The sequence below is a fragment of the Amia ocellicauda genome, chromosome 1 (genome assembly GCF_036373705.1).
Source record: "Amia ocellicauda isolate fAmiCal2 chromosome 1, fAmiCal2.hap1, whole genome shotgun sequence".
NCBI lineage: Eukaryota > Metazoa > Chordata > Actinopteri > Amiiformes > Amiidae > Amia > Amia ocellicauda.
The window spans coordinates 4,253,014-4,271,368 of record NC_089850.1 but is presented as its reverse complement, the minus strand read 5'-3'; the positions used below and the strand labels follow the sequence as shown (position 1 = coordinate 4,271,368).

The following is an 18,355-nucleotide window of genomic DNA, read 5'->3' as shown; positions in this document are numbered from 1 at the left end:
AGTACACCAAAACACAAAGTAAGAACCTTAGTAGCCTAATAGCTCAAAGACTAGTTGATAAAATGTTCATAAGAAAGAAGTGAAATGCAAATGGAAATGTACATTTAACATATTACAACATAGGCTATGTGTTACAGCACTACTTTTGAGGTCCCCCTCAGGAATTGCTTTTGAGAAAAATTCATGTAATTGTCCCCTCCAAAGTTGATATCAGATTTTCGCCCCTGCTAATATTATATGCTAATTAAAATTAAAAATTAATTAAAAGCTAGCTACTTGTTGAGCCTAGGGCTGCACGATTAATCGATTTTTTGGACACGTGCAATATCCATATCTCAATGGTTTGTGATTTTCACCCTTGGACCCTCCGTTAATACAACCAAAACTAAACCCTATTACGGTGCCTGCATCCAATGAAATGCGGTAGACTCGGTTCGCACTCTAGTGGCTGACCAATCACAAGCCAAATCTTTTACTCACTACATGCCAGCCATGCACACTTTGACCAATCACAAGCGTCCCAGCCCAAAGCGCGGTTTACATGCTGTGGCTGTGAGGAAAGAAAATACTTCCGAACTGAAAAAGTGAGTGCTGCTGAGGAGAGCGTTGATTTAGTGCCAAAGAAGGGTGCATATTCTGTAGCATGGTAGTATTTTTGGCCTAAATGTGGTCGCAGATCTCTAACCTAGACATTCATGAAACAAACACAAACACGCAGCAAGTCCAAATCCTTGATCCAAAAGAATCGTGCCGTCGTGCCACTTCTAGGTTCCCCAACAACAAAATATGCTTCCTTCCTGCTTTTATGCAGGAGTCGGCCAGTGGGGGGAGTCCTGTCTGTCATGTGCTTCTCTCAGAGTGAGTCATCCCCCTTCTTGGGGATGTAGTGTAATTCAGGATAGCCTTTACCTGGCCTGTCCAGCACTGTGTCACAGTATAAAACAAGGAAAAACAAGGTTGCTGGAAATAAATTATGAACATGGCTCTATGTATCTTCTGTACTGTGTTGGTAAATTCAGTTGGTCTATAGTTGCAATGTAGGTGGTCTTTCAGACTGCAAAAAACAAAGAAAACACAAGGAGAAATGGAAGACTTTTTTAAAAGGGATTTATCAGCCTGCAATTAATTTCATATATACACTGACCCTGTCAACTCCCATACCAAAATCAATAGTCCACTTTGAAAAATACTACAGCTAAAAAATACACAGAACATACTCAAAGGTTTTCAGCACAGCAAATGTTTTATACATCCTGTAATCTATTTATAAGCCAATTGAGTAAGTTTCGTCTTCTACATAGATATCCATGTTTCTCAGAGAGTTATGGATAAAACGGAAACATGAAACGCAGAGCTAAATTGCCTGTTTAATATAATATACAGGTTTTCTTTTGTATATTACATATCATAACAGTTTTTATGGATGCTTTAATTAACTAATTTCTGCAAGATGGTTGATTGTACTTTTTACATAACTGCTGACAAGCTTGGCAGAGCACATCAATACCGTGGATAAATGAGAAAATCATCACAAATATGTCAAGCCTAAACCTTTTGAATTTCCTGTAAAATTATATGTAGGACTTCCATTTGCATTTGCTTTTTAACTTCTTGGTCTCAAGCATCTCCATGTTTGAGAGCCTTCGAAAGGACGAGGAAGACATTTCAAAGGCTGGGGCGAGCCAATTACCAACTACCCTGCTCAGCGCTCACAGAGGGAGATGCTTCCCCTATGAGCTTTTACATAAAAATAGGCCGACAGCTTTTCAGTAATGGTCCATTGCACAACCTTATATATATGTATATTTTTAACTATTCAGTATGGGACTCATGAAAGTAGGCTGCATTAAAGTTTTAAAGTAACAGTTCTAGCAGTGATATGACAGGCAGATTCCTGTGTGTTTTTCATGGAAATCCTATTGGCTCACTGGTCTCTGCATGGGTCTTGTCTAATTGTGGCTTGTTATTAAACCATTTAGCTTTCTTTGGTGGGGAAGAGTGAAATCTCTTGGATTTTGGTGTTGCTTTAGAGAGCTGCTATTGCTTTAAAATGGTTTCTTCATTAAACTGATGATCATCACAATAACAGGATTGTAGCGGGTTGCAGAGTTTTAGTAGTGTTATTGGAGGATAATGTTTTGTATTGTTACTCGTGTCTTTAGACTACAGCATAGTACTGAAGCTAAGTACTGAAAGCCTTTACATTTTATCAGTAGTGTTTTGGTAAAGTTCTCTCTTTTTGTTTACTGACAGAGAATGGGAATGGGATGGTTATGTGTGCCAGGGAAAGGAGTGTATTCATTGCAGTAGGGAAATTGCTTAAGTGGGATGACATTAGCAAGACAGTGTTAATGAGAGATGAGGGAAAAAGCTTCACTTGCATACAGTGACTAAATGGTTTTAACTAGGTCCAGATCAAACAGAAATCTGAGGAAGCATGAAAATGTGATATAGTTGAAATGTATTATTGCTTTGCGTTTCAGCCCACCCTACCTTAATGCTCTTATATCTGTCACTTGGGCATTCAGTTTGATTTGCACTGTATTATCTTGAACTTTATGGACTGTAACGGCAGTTTTGAATAATATCTGTGGCACAAGGTGTAGCCTATAGAAGGGTTGGAAAGGATAATGAATAGCATAAAAGATTACAAGGAAGGCAGTTCTTGCATTTTAGTCCTGCAAGTACTACAGTAGTCTGTTGTCATTACATGCTAGAAAAAGCACACAGGCACACACACACACACACACACACACACACACACACACACACACACACAAGGGTCTGTATCCAATTACTGGCTCCCCTGTCGCATATATCCTATTATAAAGCAAAAATCTGTCTGATAGAGGAATGTACACTAAGCAATAACAGCTGCCAAAGTTAAAATTGCTAGTTTATTTGTCACTTTAGACATAACCTCCCCGCAACAGAGCATCAGATCCAATTAGGCTCACCTTCACTGCAATATCCTCCAAATGAGATCTTGCTCTCTTGTGGATTAGCTTCCTAATTTACTGCTTTTACAGCAGAGACACGGGTAATGACTTCAGAGTAGAGCAGAGAAGTTCCAAAGTGAAAGGAAATTCCATTATTTGAAGGATCTTATGCAGAAAAAGCTGTGCAGGTTACACTATATCAATCTGCATGTTGTGGTTGACAGACTTTGGAGTTTGAAGTCTGCATTGGGAAACTTCTTTAAGGATGATTTAACAGCCAAAATAAGATTTTCGTTTCCCTTTCTTTCCAGGCCACGGATGAAACTGCATTGTCTTCTCTTTGCTTTCTTTACTTGTACAGCATAGTCCCAATGTGTAAAGGACTTGAGGGACTTGAAATCATAGCTACACAAACAAGACAGTCTCTAAAGCATCTCCTGAAACATTCTTGTGAAATGCAGAAATGCTCCTCTTGACATTACCAGAGTCCTTGTACATACCAAGATAAATGTTCCAATATTATTCTGGGAGGGAGACACTTTGTAAATTAACATTGGCACTGCATGTTTGGACATGCATACTACAAGCTTGATTAGATGTATAACCACCACACATCTGAGATGCAAGTAATTATATCCATTTGACCTTGACTCGTGACCCGTGATAATACAGCACACTTTTAGTTTTTGCAATATGGACAACATGAGTCCAACCACCAATTGTTTTTAGTTGTAACAATAAAAGAAAATAATTATTAATAATGTACATTTAAAATCAGTGATGACTTGTAGATTATTTTCTACAGACATAACATTAATTTGGTGAAAGGGCTGATGAAGACCATGTCCAGCTTTGAATGTTTAAATGGGTATTACAGGGATAGATAATGCAAGTGTGTTACTTAGCAGGGATTGTTATTCAGTGCCCCTTTAATTGAAAATATGAAAATCAATCGGGAATAAGAAAATCCATTATGAGCTTACTCAGTTGTCCAAAAGCTCTTTTAATGAGTTTGAATAAAGGAAATTATTATTAGTCCTTAATTAGTCCTTAATTTACAATACAAAAATCTTACTATAAAGTTAATATTCTTCAGTGTTTGTTGTGTTTTGAAGATCTTAGTACTGATTTATTGAAGAAAAAAAAACATTAGTAATAATAATACTAAAATCATCATCATCAGCACCAGTAAAAGTCTAACCCCTTCCTTCAATAATCTATTTTTTGTGGTAAAACAACAGGAAGGCTGATGATTAATGCAATATTGTAAGGAAATCGCTGAACAGAATTTCCCATTATGCTACCGCGGCTGGACATCTGACATAAGTTATGCAGGGGCTTACTGCACTGTAACCATTATCATGCTAAGCAGTCTATCTTGAGAAACAGACATCTGCAATTACCCAGCTCTGTTACGGGCTATAAGGATCGTGTTTTGCCTCTTGTAAATCGGTGGGGCATGACATCTTCCACATACTGACAGCCTTTGAAACGGAGTGTGCTTACAAGGAAATTCTTGACACAGAGAGCGTCAAAGACCTAGTCTTGTTAATTTCTTTCTAATGAGGGACTCCTTTCCTTTTCATAGGCTACAATTACTCTTTTGGGAATAATGGGTTGTTTTATTGACACAGGAAGGTTTACTGTGCAGCTTCCAGCAGCAGCTTGGTGTTTTATTGTGCTGAAAGCTGAGCTCTCATACAGAGGGAGAGTCTGTCCTTGGGTCATTTGACATTGGCCCACTTTCCACAGAGGGTAGATGTCATGTGTTTTGATGTATTTGCACATTTGAGGCAAAGGTTGTTTTTGGCCAAAATTTGTGACCCCTGTGTTAGGATTGGCCTGTGTGTTTCTGAATTAGGATTTTAGATTAAGTTAATAAAGTGGGATTGGTAAACCTGGGGAAAACAAAGCCTTTCCATGGAAATGCAGTTCAGTGCAAAGTTAATAGTTTTTGGTCCAACTGATGTAAGGCAAGAAGACAGTATAATGTCAACACAATATCTAAATAGGTGGTGCACAATGCTCTGAAGCCCATTAATCAGTGCATTTAATCATGCCGCCATATTTCTCTAGAGAATTCTTTTTTTTTTTAGCCTGGAGGACAACTATATTTTCAGTCTTTGTTGCAGTGCTTCTCCTAGCAAATTGCAATGTAATGTGAAAGAACAATCATCATTATTAATAATACATGCCCAATATGCCATGAAACAAAGATCTACCAATCTCTGTTGTGTTCAGTGAAGTCAAAACCATTTTTTTATTTTAGAAAATTACTGTAGTTCATTGCATTTTTGAATGAAATATTGCCCCCCCACCCCACCCCTTCCATGACCTTCAGAAAATGGATTACTTCAGACATTGATAACATTTACAATAAGCCTCTAAAATATATTAGCAGCCTTTATTATAATCTCAGTGCCCCCACAATTACCTCAGTTCAGCAGCATTGCATGGAAATAAGATTTAATCACATTAAACCAGCAGGGGATGATTTATGTACTATGTGTGCCTTCAGTCAAGAGCTGGCTGCCTTTTGTTACAGAGGAGACTACTCTCATCATGACAGCATCTCACTGAGGCCTGTCATTTTCTTTCTTATGAGGTTCCTGTGGTGAAACATTATTACACAGAGATTCAAACAGGAGTCCGAGTGAAACTACTTACAAGCAGTTAGCTGTTAAAACACAATGGTCCCCAACAAGGCAGCTGGAACAGTTTGTGTTCTACTGCTACTAATAGCCCCTGTTTTAAAATGTGCCCAACCAGCAAAAAATAGCAGGAATTTACATTTTTTTTTTGGAAGAAGTGGCAGGAGTGTATGTTTAATCCAAAGATGCTGTTGGAGCAGATTTGTTATAAATATATATATATATATACAGTGAGGGAAAAAAGTATTTGATCCCCTGCTGATTTTGTACGTTTGCCCACTGACAAAGAAATGATCAGTCTATAATTTTAATGGTAGGTGTATTTTAAGTGAGAGACAGAATAACAACAAAAAAATCCAGTAAAACGCATTTCAAAAAAGTTATAAATTGATTTGCATGTTAATGAGGGAAATAAGTATTTGATCCCCTATCAACCAGCTAGATTTCTGGCTCCCAGGTGTCTTTTATACAGGTAACGAGCTGAGATTAGGAGCACTCTCTTAAAGGGAGTGCTCCTAATCTCAGCTCATTACCTGTATAAAAGACACCTGTCCACAGAAGCAGTCAATCAATCAGATTCCAAACTCTCCACCATGGCCAAGACTAAAGAGCTGTCCAAGGATGTCAGGGACAAGATTGTAGACCTACACAAGGCTGGAATGGGCTACAAGACCATCGCCAAGCAGCTTGGTGAGAAGGTGACAACAGTTGGTGCGATTATTCGCAAATGGAAGAAACACAAAATAACTGTCAGTCTCCCTCGCTCTGGGGCTCCATGCAAGATCTCACCTTGTGGAGTTTCAATGATCATGAGAACGGTGAGGAATCAGCCCAGAACTACACGGGAGGATCTTGTTAATGATCTCAAGGCAGCTGGGACCATAGTCACCAAGAAAACAATTGGTAACACACTACGCCGTGAAGGACTGAAATCCTGCAGAGCCCGCAAGGTCCCCCTGCTCAAGAAAGCACATGTACAGGCCCATCTGAAGTTTGCCAATGAACATCTGAATGATTCAGAGGAGAACTGGGTGAAAGTGTTGTGGTCAAATGAGACCAAAATCGAGCTCTTTGGCATCAACTCAACTCGCTGTGTTTGGAGGAGGAGGAATGACCCCAAGAACACAATCCCCACCGTCTAACATGGAGGTGGAAACATTATGCTTGGGGGGTGTTTATCTGCTAAGGGGACAGGACGACTGCACCGCACCAAAGGGATGATGGACGGGGCCATGTACCGTCAAATCTTGGGTGAGAACCTCCTTCCCTCAGCCAGGGCATTGAAAATGGGTCGTGGATGGGTATTCCAGCATGACAATGACCCAAAACACACAGCCAAGGCAACAAAGGAGTGGCTCAAGAAGAAGCACATTAAGGTCCTGGAGTGGCCTAGCCAGTCTCCAGACCTTAATCCCATAGAAAATCTGTGGAGGGAGCTGAAGGTTCGAGTTGCCAAACGTCAGCCTCGAAACCTTAATGACTTGGAGAGGATCTGCATAGAGGAGTGGGACAAAATCCCTCCTGAGATGTGTGCAAACCTGGTGGCCAACTACAAGAAACGTCTGACCTCTGTGATTGCCAACGAGGGCTTTGCCACCAAGTACTAAGTCGAAGGGGTCAAATACTTATTTCCCTCATTAACATGCAAATCAATTTATAACTTTTTTGAAATGCGTTTTTCTGGATTTTTTTGTTGTTATTCTGTCTCTCACTGTTAAAATACACCTACCATTAAAATTATAGACTGATCGTTTCTTTGTCAGTGGGCAAACATACATAATCAGCAGGGGATCAAATACTTTTTTCCCTCACTGTATATATATATATATATATATATATATATATATATATATATAATTATTATATATTTTTATTGTATTTAAAAAAAATGTATTATTAATTCATATTTTCTGAAAATAACTAAAGCTAAATCTCTTGTTTGTAGTCTGTAACATAGCAGAATAAGTAACCATTTATCTGTCACCTTCAGAGACAGACATCATGTAGTCAATACACAACTATACACTCACCTAAAGGATTATTAGGAACACCTGTTCAATTTCTCATTAATGCAATTATCTAACCAACCAATCACATGGCAGTTGCTTCAATGCATTTAGGGGTGTGGTCCTGGTCAAGACAATCTCCTGAACTCCAAACTGAATGTCTGAATGGGAAAGAAAGGTGATTTAAGCAATTTTGAGCGTGGCATGGTTGTTGGTGCCAGACGGGCCGGTCTGAGTATTTCACAATCTGCTCAGTTACTGGGATTTTCACGCACAACCATTTCTAGGGTTTACAAAGAATGGTGTGAAAAGGGAACAACATCCAGTATGCGGCAGTCCTGTGGGCGAAAATGCCTTGTTGATGCTAGAGGTCAGAGGAGAATGGGCCGACTCATTCAAGCTGATAGAAGAGCAACTTTGACTGAAATAACCACTCGTTACAACCGAGGTATGCAGCAAAGCATTTGTGAAGCCACAACACGTACAACCTTGAGGCGGATGGGCTACAACAGCAGAAGACCCCACCGGGTACCACTCATCTCCACTACAAATAGGAAAAAGAGGCTACAATTTGCACAAGCTCACCAAAATTGGACAGTTGAAGACTGGAAAAATGTTGCCTGGTCTGATGAGTCTCGATTTCTGTTGAGACATTCAGATGGTAGAGTCAGAATTTGGCATAAACAGAATGAGAACATGGATCCATCATGCCTTGTTACCACTGTGCAGGCTGGTGGTGGTGGTGTAATGGTGTGGGGGATGTTTTCTTGGCACACTTTAGGCCCCTTAGTGCCAATTGGGCATTGTTTAAATGCCACGGCCTACCTGAGCATTGTTTCTGACCATGTCCATCCCTTTATGACCACCATGTACCCATCCTCTGATGGCTACTTCCAGCAGGATAATGCACCATGTCACAAAGGTCGAATCATTTCAAATTGGTTTCTTGAACATGACAATGAGTTCACTGTACTAAACTGGCCCCCACAGTCACCAGATCTCAACCCAATAGAGCATCTTTGGGATGTGGTGGAACGGGAGCTTCGTGCCCTGGATGTGCATCCCACAAATCTCCATCAACTGCAAGATGCTATCCTATCAATATGGGGCAACATTTCTAAAGAATGCTTTCAGCACCTGGTTGAATCAATGCCACGTAGAATTAAGGCAGTTCTGAAGGCGAAAGGGGGTCAAACACAGTATTAGTATGGTGTTCCTAATAATCCTTTAGGTGAGTGTAGATTTTATTTCTGTGCAAATACATTTAAAATATTGAATATTGAAAGGCAATTTACATGGTTTAACAAACAGTAACATATACAGCTGGTTTCACAGACCTGGATTTGCTTCAGTCTTGAATTACCCTATCTAAAATAATATTGGGTAGTTTAAGACTAGTACTAATCTGGGTCTGTGAAACCAGCCCACAGTTCCCTACAAATAGACAATATAAGGTAATAACATCACTATAAGAAATAATCTACATGCTACAGTGAATAAAAATAAGGTATATGAGAAGATGAAGATGTTTAATCCAAATTGCTGTGCTTTAAGGAGGCAAAGGTGGTAAGACACTATTAAAGAGTGACCATGAATTATAGAATGAAAAGAAGATATGTATTATCCACCTTTTATCAAACTGAAAATATGAATCCTATTTGTTCTACATCTCTGACAATCATTTTATTGCTGAAGCTGGTCAGTGTTCACAGTCCAGTCCTAATATTTCATTGTGAACAGATATTGGACATTAACCCAGGAACCTAGTGTGAAAATATGTCCCATAGAGAGGACTGGTAAAATGTGAGAGTATGTTGTTATCAGGCCTGTTGCATGTTTGTGACAAATACCTCACAGTGGGCTCCTGAGGGTTAATTCTTTTTAGGCTCTTAGTGATGCAGTAAAATAAAAATATTCCTGTGGTTATGTGTGCTCGGTAGTTTACTTTCCCACGCAATGTAATTGTAATGTATATGGATTGCCTGCCAGGCCTCTTTTGTGCAGGATCCTAAGAGGAATTACATTTTTATAGTTTTACTGTCTCTAAATACAATTATTTGTTTTCTTCCGATTTATGTTTTTATGATATACAAATATGTGTTTTAAAACAAGCTTTTTTCCACAGATGCACGTAATATAATATCCTGGGCATATGTAATTATGCTATATACAAATGCCTAGGCAATAACGCTTGCTTCTGATTGAATCAAAATGCAATGTTTATTACAGTAAGTCATCAAAAATACATGTTCCAACTGTGGTTTTATTACATTATTGGCAATGTTGTAAAGTTTGTGTCTGTTCTTGTGTGAAATTTGTTTTCTTTTTCTGTTTTCGAATATGCTTAAAATGTATCAGTTTTTATGTTAGATGTTCATTACTGAAAGAATTCTCATTTATTTGAAAACTATTGATCCAGTTATGTACATTCAAATATTAAGTTTTATTTTCTATAAAAGGTTTTGTACACATTCATCCAGAATGTATTGCTTATATATATAGAACCACCCCTTACCTGGCTAATCAGGAATGCAAGAAAAATCATTGATGGATCTTGGGTTCTTCAAACCAAATGTACATCTTGAGTGAAGGAGCAGTACTTCTGAAGGTAGAAAATGGCTGCTGTAACAGATGTGCTTCTGTTTGCTATTCATTTCAGCTGTCTGAAGCAGAGTGGGATGACCTTCTAGATCAGTTTGAAGAAAAAAACTACCTCAGTGCCCGAAGGTGGAAACCTGGCCAAGACCCTTACAGACTGTATGCCTTTAACCAGCGCGAGTGTGAACGGATCCCCAGCAACCGAGCTCTCAGAGATACTCGTCATTACAGGTACAGAGAAGGCTGACCACAGGGCCAAATGCTCTGAGACCCTGCTGAGGGGAGCGTAGAAAGGCAAACTAGGCCCCAAGGTCCTCCAGAAATTGGCCTAAATATACTGGTATGGATATGTGTGTATAATTGATATTTTCCATTAGGAGTACAAATAATTGCAAGTAAAAGGGTCTTTAATAAAGTACTGGTATCACTAGAAATGTATTGTTCTAATGTGTAAATCTGATTGAATACAAGCAACATGATTAAGTGTGAGACTCCATCCAATGATTTACTGAGGCTCCAAATTTCTCTCAAACAGAGGTGTAATGGGTACAATTACTAGCATGTTCATTTAAAGCAAAAGGAGTAAAGTGAAATGTAGAAATATGAATATACTAGAATATTCCCTACCTCACATTGTTGTCCAATGCTGCTTACTGTATCCCTCATTTGACTTACCATACAGCGTTATATTTTTTCAAAATGTTTTGGCATAAATGGACTTTGTTATGCAAGATCAAATCCTTGCTGTCAAACTAGGTAGCTTTGCTTTGCCTTTTTCTTTACATTGTTCTCAGCTTATAGCAGGGAGGTGGATATGGTTTCTCAGTGGATGACAGGGAATTTCTGTCAAATGGTAAGCTGTGTCTGATGCTGCAAGCTGTGTTGAAGGAGATAATTGCCATATGCAGTTCAGTCTATGGAATATACAATTTTCAGTCCTTCTCATGAACTTTCTGTTATTTGAATTGCGCTCAATTAGCCCCGACATCGCTTTGTTATTTTTTAAATCATTATAATTGTCATTCCAGTTCTGAAGCTTTCTCTAACTCTTCTATGTACCTACATACACTAAAACCTGCAAAGGATGTATATTTGTATCATGCACAATACTACAGCACAGAACAAACACCATCTTAAAGATGCAAGTCATAGCTTATATATGATCAAAGGTATCTGCAAAAAAAAAACTTGTTTTGCAAGTTAAGTAGAATATATACTTGTCTGTTGACTGTCTCAGCCCTAAGTACTGTACAATAATTTCCCCCATATATGATACTCTATGAAAGCAGGATATTTATTCCATACCTATTCGTACCAACCTAGTTAGAAGTTTGCAGAGGTATATTAGGATTTGGCACACGATTTTTGACAGCCATTGAGTGATATGCAACTCAGATGACAATTCGATATTTTGTTTGATGTTCAAAGCATTCATTCTATTTCACCTCACATGTCATATTTCTCCCAGCACCTATTGGCTGCAAACCACAGCAGTAGAACATTGGCATATTTGCCAGGCTTACTACAAACCAAACACAGTCAGAGCATATCATCAGCATGGCACACAGAGGACACCTGTGGAATCAGAGAAACAGTATGTAGGTGCTTTAAGGTCTGCATTGCCAGGCATCTCACAAGTTTTCTAAAAGGCAATCCAAGAGAATAGACTCATTGTGACTCATGTCCAGGTAGCCTTGCGTTAATTTCCAGCAATTTTGACCCTATATGGTATCAAAGCTTGCAAGCGCTCCTTAAAAAAGAAAACACTCTAAAGCACTGGAGAATATTACTGCAACACCTAAAGTTTCAAATTAAAAAACACCCACATTAGGTCTGAGCATCAGAGGATCTTTCATCTCTCTCACTCTTACAGCCTGAACAGGCTGCAGCTGCACACTCTCAACAGACACAAAGTTCGACTCTTCTATCTTCAAGTTGTGCTATATTCTGCATTAATTTAGACTTGGACTGAAGGGTGAGATTGATGCCAACATGTTCTTCCGATGCAACACATAAATACAAATATGCATTGCCAAATTTGCCAATGAGTTTAATGTTTTTGTGTGTAATTTGTACTGCAGTAATTTGCACTGCAAGAATATTTTCCATGGATGCCAAACGCATGAATAATTAAGTTGGTAAGTTGTGTCTGATATGCTAGTTGCAGACTGAAAGCCTCTAATGTCTCTGGTATTTCTATTTGGCTTGGCTCAAGGAGTCTTTCAGCTACATGGGCCTGCCATGGCCACAGTGGACCACTCGAGTTGATTCTGCTTTCAATACATAGTGAAGGAAACTGAAGTACCATACCAGCATTTCTTTACACAATTGGTACATGGAGGATGCAGGTTTATGGAAGAGATTTTATCCCTTGTATACATTTCACAGCTGCAGCCATGGTTAGTGTCCAGTAGTTTCAAAGCTAGTCAGTTGTTGGGAAAGATCTTGAACTTTTTGAATAATTTCAGTAATATCAATTGCAGCAAAGATTTAGCATGCCTTTCTTTTTTATTACACTCAGTTTGGTGAACCGTTGGCATTGGCAGGCAGCCAGCATCTCCCTGACATTGTTCTCTTACGCGAGCAATACATTGATCCCTTACTGGAAGCCCCCTGTAAAGGTCATTGGGTACCAATAGTTAATTTATTGTCTTGATTTTTGTGTATGTTGTTCACTGATGAAAATGCTGCTGACTGCAACTGGCACACTTTCAAGTGTAACAGAACACTCGGTGGGACTGACAACAAACACACCACCTACAGTTTAATTAACGTGGATATTTTAATTAAAAGTGGTCTGTATTCCCCAGCAGATGTATGAACCTGGTATGTCAATTAAAATATCAAAATAATCATAATTATGCTGAGTATGATATTATTGGAACACAAAAATTTTGAAGGACAGCTAAATTCTTATATAATAATACTTCTATGTACAATACACTCAAAATAACTGCTGCATCCTGAGTGCAACATAAGCACTGCAATGGATTCAAGTGGTTGATTCATAATGTACCAGCTGTAGAACACTGCGGCAATGTGGCTGTGGGGAGATAAATGCAAACCTCCTTTTGGGGTTAGTGTCATGACTGCTTTTTATTATTTCAAACATGAGTTCCTGTATTTCGAGGGAAGAAAAATACCCCATGATATTGTCTGCATGCACAGATAAGTGAACAGGAAAGTGTTCTGAAATATTGACAGTTATGGCTTTTGAATCCATTTGATCTCAATTTGGGAACTTCAGCTGGTTATTCCTATTTCAAAGTAATATTCACCATGTTTATATACCACTTTTGAAATGACAGCAGCCAAATATTTGTATTAGGTCTGTTGACTATTGTGAAGAGGGGTTGGGTTTGGGGTTACAATATGGAATAGTGCTACAATAGTGTAGCTGTTTGCAGATGGTGTCAATCTGATAAAGCCTGCACTCACCTTCTGGAATTCACATAAAAAGTAATCAAATTCCTGCATCCACATACAAAAATGTTAGCAAAGCCATTTATAATATAATAATGTATTGACTGTTTTATATTTTTAATTAGGAAAATAACCATGAATATTTTAAATGGTTTAAATATTTAAACAACCACAATTAGAGACTTAATCAAATAATACAGTAAGTGACTGTTTCATTATCAAGTTTCTGATTGAGAAAAAACCATACTGCTCAAATGTTGAAAGGGACCACGTAAAACCAGAAATAAAACAGAGCAATTGGAAACCCTAATCCTTTACTAGGTTTTTAACTTTTGCTGTTCTACCCCAAATTCTTTATACTTTAATTTAAAAATGAAATAAGTATTTGATCCCCTATCAATCAGCTAGATTTCTGGCTCCCAGGTGTCTTTTATACAGGTAATGAGCTGAGATTAGGAGCACTCTCTTAAAGGGAGTGCTCCTAATCTCAGCTCGTTACCTGTATAAAAGACACCTGTCCACAGAAGCAATCAATCAATCAGATTCCAAACTCTCCACCATGGCCAAGACCAAAGAGCTGTCCAAGGATGTCAGGGACAAGATTGTAGACCTACACAAGGCTGGAATGGGCTACAAGACCATCGCCAAGCAGCTTGGTGAGAAGGTGACAACAGTTGGTGTGATTAATCGCAAATGGAAGAAACACAAAATAACTGTCAGTCTCCCACGGTCTGGGGCTCCATGCAAGATCTCACCTCGTGGAGTTTCAATGATCATGAGAACTGTGAGGAATCAGCCCAGAACTACATGGGAGGATCTTGTTAATGATCTCAAGGCAGCTGGGACCATAGTCACCAAGAAAACAATTGGTAACACACTACGCCGTGAAGGACTGAAATCCTGCAGCGCCCACAAGGCCCCCCTGCTCAAGAAAGCACATGTACAGGCCTGTCTGAAATTTGCCAATGAACATCTGAATGATTCAGAGGAGAACTGGGTGAAAGTGTTGTGGTCAGATGAGACTAAAATCGAGCTCTTTGGCATCAACTCAACTCGCCGTGTTTGGAGGAGGAGGAATGACCCCAAGAACACCATCCACACCGTCAAACATGGAGGTGGAAACATTATGCTTGGGGGGTGTTTTTCTGCTAAGGGGACAGGACAACTGCACCGCATCAAAGGGACGATGGACGGGGCCATGTACCGTCAAATCTTGGGTGAGAACCTCCTTCCCTCATCCAGGGCATTGAAAATGGGTCGTGGATGGGTATTCCAGCATGACAATGACCCAAAACACACAGCCAAGGCAACAAAGGAGAGGCTCAAGAAGAAGCACATTAAGGTCCTGGAGTGGTCTAGCCAGTCTCCAGACCTTAATCCCATAGAAAATCTGTGGAGGGAGCTGAAGGTTCGAGTTGCCAAACGTCAGCCTCGAAACCTTAATGACTTGGAGAGGATCTGCAAAGTGGAGTGGGACAAAATCCCTCCTGAGATGTGTGCAAACCTGGTGGCCAACTACAAGAAACGTCTGACCTCAGTGATTGCCAACAAGGGTTTTGCCACCAAGTACTAAGTCGAAGGGGTCAAATACTTATTTCCCTCATTAACATGCAAATCATTTTATAACTTTTTTGAAATGCGTTTTTCTGGATTTTGTTATTCTGTCTCTCACTGTTAAAATACACCTACCATTAAAAGTATAGACTGATCATTTCTTTGTCAGTGGGCAAACGTACAAAATCAGCAGGGGATCAAATTATTAGCAGGGGATCAAATCAAACTTTTTTCCCTCATTGTACATGTGTACGTTATAGATTTGGTCCAGGATTTATTTATTTATTTTTAAATGTACACATCTAAATTAGTCTTAAATTAGTCAAGGGTTACTAGTTGTGGTCTACATAAGCAGGGTAGAGATTATTTTTAATAGCTGACTGATCTAATAGAAAAATAACTCTAAAAAGCCCTCTGCATTACACCCACACCATCCTCACCAAAGGACCACACCTTCATTTACACAAAATATATATCACAATTTGCTTTCTGTGTGAAATATTATTTTAATTTTCTACCTTGTAAGGATCGGGGAATTAAGGACAGGGCCGTTTTAGCTTCTTTTTAAGTGCATATTTTATCAAGTTTTCATTAACTGCAAACAAAAAGAGAACATAGCAGACAGTCATGTTTAGCCCCTATATTTTTCAATCACAATAGAAATGTTTTAAGTTTCTTTGAAACCTTTATTTGTGTGTCATTTCACCATTAATGTAATTGCTGGTTTTAATGAGTAAACCAAAACCACTCAATAAAGGTGAATGTAATTTTTACAGGGGAGTCGAGAAACTGGAAATACAATCCCTTCTCATAATTAGGTCTGTCTGCACTCAGCATTTATTCCTATCCAAGCTACTTCCCCTTAAATGCATCGTGTGCCAATAAAACAAATTGAATCACAGGGAAATTGACTTCAGTGATCTTGTCCCTCCCTAAGGAAGAGTTATGACTGAATATATCGTTGCTCTAAAATGTGCGTTGCTGTGTAGGAGTCAATTATAGCATCCTGCTGAATGCAATCGTATGATGATCAGACATCCTGCATTGTGTTTTACACTTTTATATTTTCAACATGAGGTGTTTCTTCAGACCAGAATATAAGATTTCTTTCTGTGCCTGACTACATCTGCCTTACATTTAATAAGAAAAGGGATAGGTAGAAAACATCTGAACTTGTTTCATCATTGTCTGATTGCCATGATTGTCTAAAACCTGACTAAAATGGTATAATAATGATATTCCAACTGTACAAGGCAGGTAGAGAGGGTAGAGAAACTAATGTTTACATCTGGCAGATCAAATCAAACTACACGCAATCACTTAATGCAAATGTATGCATTTGAGACGTCCCATTTCTCCAGCTAGAAATTGCATTTTGATTCAAGGTCCTCATCTACCTGGTTCTGGAAATCTTACAATGAATCTATTACTGCAGCACTAGCTTGGTTGCATGTTCCAAATCCCTACTACTGTACAAATTATTCCTCCTACAGTGTATCTGGTGATAAATCCACCTCCACTTCCTTTCCAAAAATGACCCAAGGTCTGCATCTCAGATAGAAATGCCCTCCTACTGAATGGGCCAGGCCCTCAGACTGGAGAACAGAATCCTCTTTTACATCTTGTTATTATGCATTTGACTTTCAAGATGGCTGAGGCAGTAAGATGGATCAGTTCAGTGCTCTTTATGACAGTTCCATCAGACGGGCTAACACAAGTCTGTGGCTTTGAAGGGAAGAGCATGCATAGAGGTCCAGTGGCATGAATTAGATGTAATTAGCCTGTCAGAAGAGAAAGAGGTATAAGGCTCTCAGGGCTTTCATTCTGTCGCTCTTTTCATACGCTTAATGAAATAATTCATGCAAATGGCACTGAATAATAGAAAAGAGCAGAGATGAAAGGAATGGAGGTGGTTGATTATACAGCAATATCTCCATGTTGTTATGCTTTCCTGACAGACATTAATGGGCAAATGGATTTCAGTGAGACATTTAATATTGTAACACTATTGAACTGTAGGGTTCTCAGCACAAAAACACACTGCGCTTTGGTCTGGCAAAAGGAGTTGCCCTTTATTCAGAAACGGCACTCAGTTCTTACAAGAACTAAAGGGTGTATTCTGAGATGCAGACTGAGGGGAAAGGTAACACTTTGTCTGACAGACAAGGGACAGTACAGAGGGTGATGGGGAACACAGGACAACAACACAAACCCTCCCTAACACTCCCAACCATTTACATGGGCACTCCCCTCCCCAGTGTCCACCAGTCCACCAGCTAGTCCAGAGGGGGCCACTCCTGGCATGCATCAGTGCCCATTATGCTAATACCAGTAGCACCCCCCCACACACAGGTGCAGTGCTGCTCGACCACCCAACATTGCTGCAATATGATTATAGTCTTATGTATGGCAGGGTTTAAGCTATTATTAGCAGCTAAGGTAAGCTGCAAATGAGAGAGAATACTACCCATAGGGGGGATGGGATATTCGTGTTACCATGGAAACTTATGAATACATTGTCTAACAGTTTTTTTGTGTTGAATAAAATTATGACGAAAATATTTGTCGACGACTTGTTTTTTGATGACAATGATGAAAACTTGATGAAATTGCAGTATAGGGACGACAATGATGACTAATTAATTTCGGCATTTTAGTCTAAATAAGACTAAAATAAGACAAAACTAAAACTAAAACTTCAATTGGTTTCGATTGGGTAATAGGGATGGTGTATGTGCTGGTGTATGTGTATGTGACCATAATTGTAGTCAGTCATCAATGGATGCACTGCCATAACACTACTCAGTTGACCATGATCCTTTGCCATCGTCCTGCCCCCTACATTAATCATATAAAAACAGCTGCATCCCCTAGGAACATATATTCAGTGAGTTTTATAATCTGCATATCTCTGATCTATTTTGTATGCCTTCCCAGCACATCAAGTCCCGATTCTTGTCATAAAATAAAAGGTCCATATTTGTAGTACACATTTAATTTAATGCAGCACTAATTATGTTGTCCTCTGCAGTTCAGTTCTGCAGTTTAAATTTTTTATTGATTTTATGAATATGAATCTAATACAAACTACCTACAAACCAACACAGTGTGAGAGAAACACAACAACTTTGAAGAGGCACATAAGGAATTGCCACCCAGACATTTATTCAAAGGTAACACAGCC

The 18,355-nt window shown here is 39.0% G+C and overlaps 1 protein-coding gene across 1 annotated transcript in view; it reads left to right on the top strand.

Annotated features, from left to right (window-relative positions):
* Positions 1–18,355, top strand: part of galnt14 (UDP-N-acetyl-alpha-D-galactosamine:polypeptide N-acetylgalactosaminyltransferase 14 (GalNAc-T14)) — a 132,505-nt gene that overhangs the window by 26,233 nt on the left and 87,917 nt on the right. Inside the window, exon 2 of the mRNA XM_066705455.1 lies at positions 10,256–10,425. Coding sequence (XP_066561552.1) covers positions 10,256–10,425 — 170 coding nt within the window. The remainder of the gene's footprint in view (positions 1–10,255; positions 10,426–18,355) is intronic.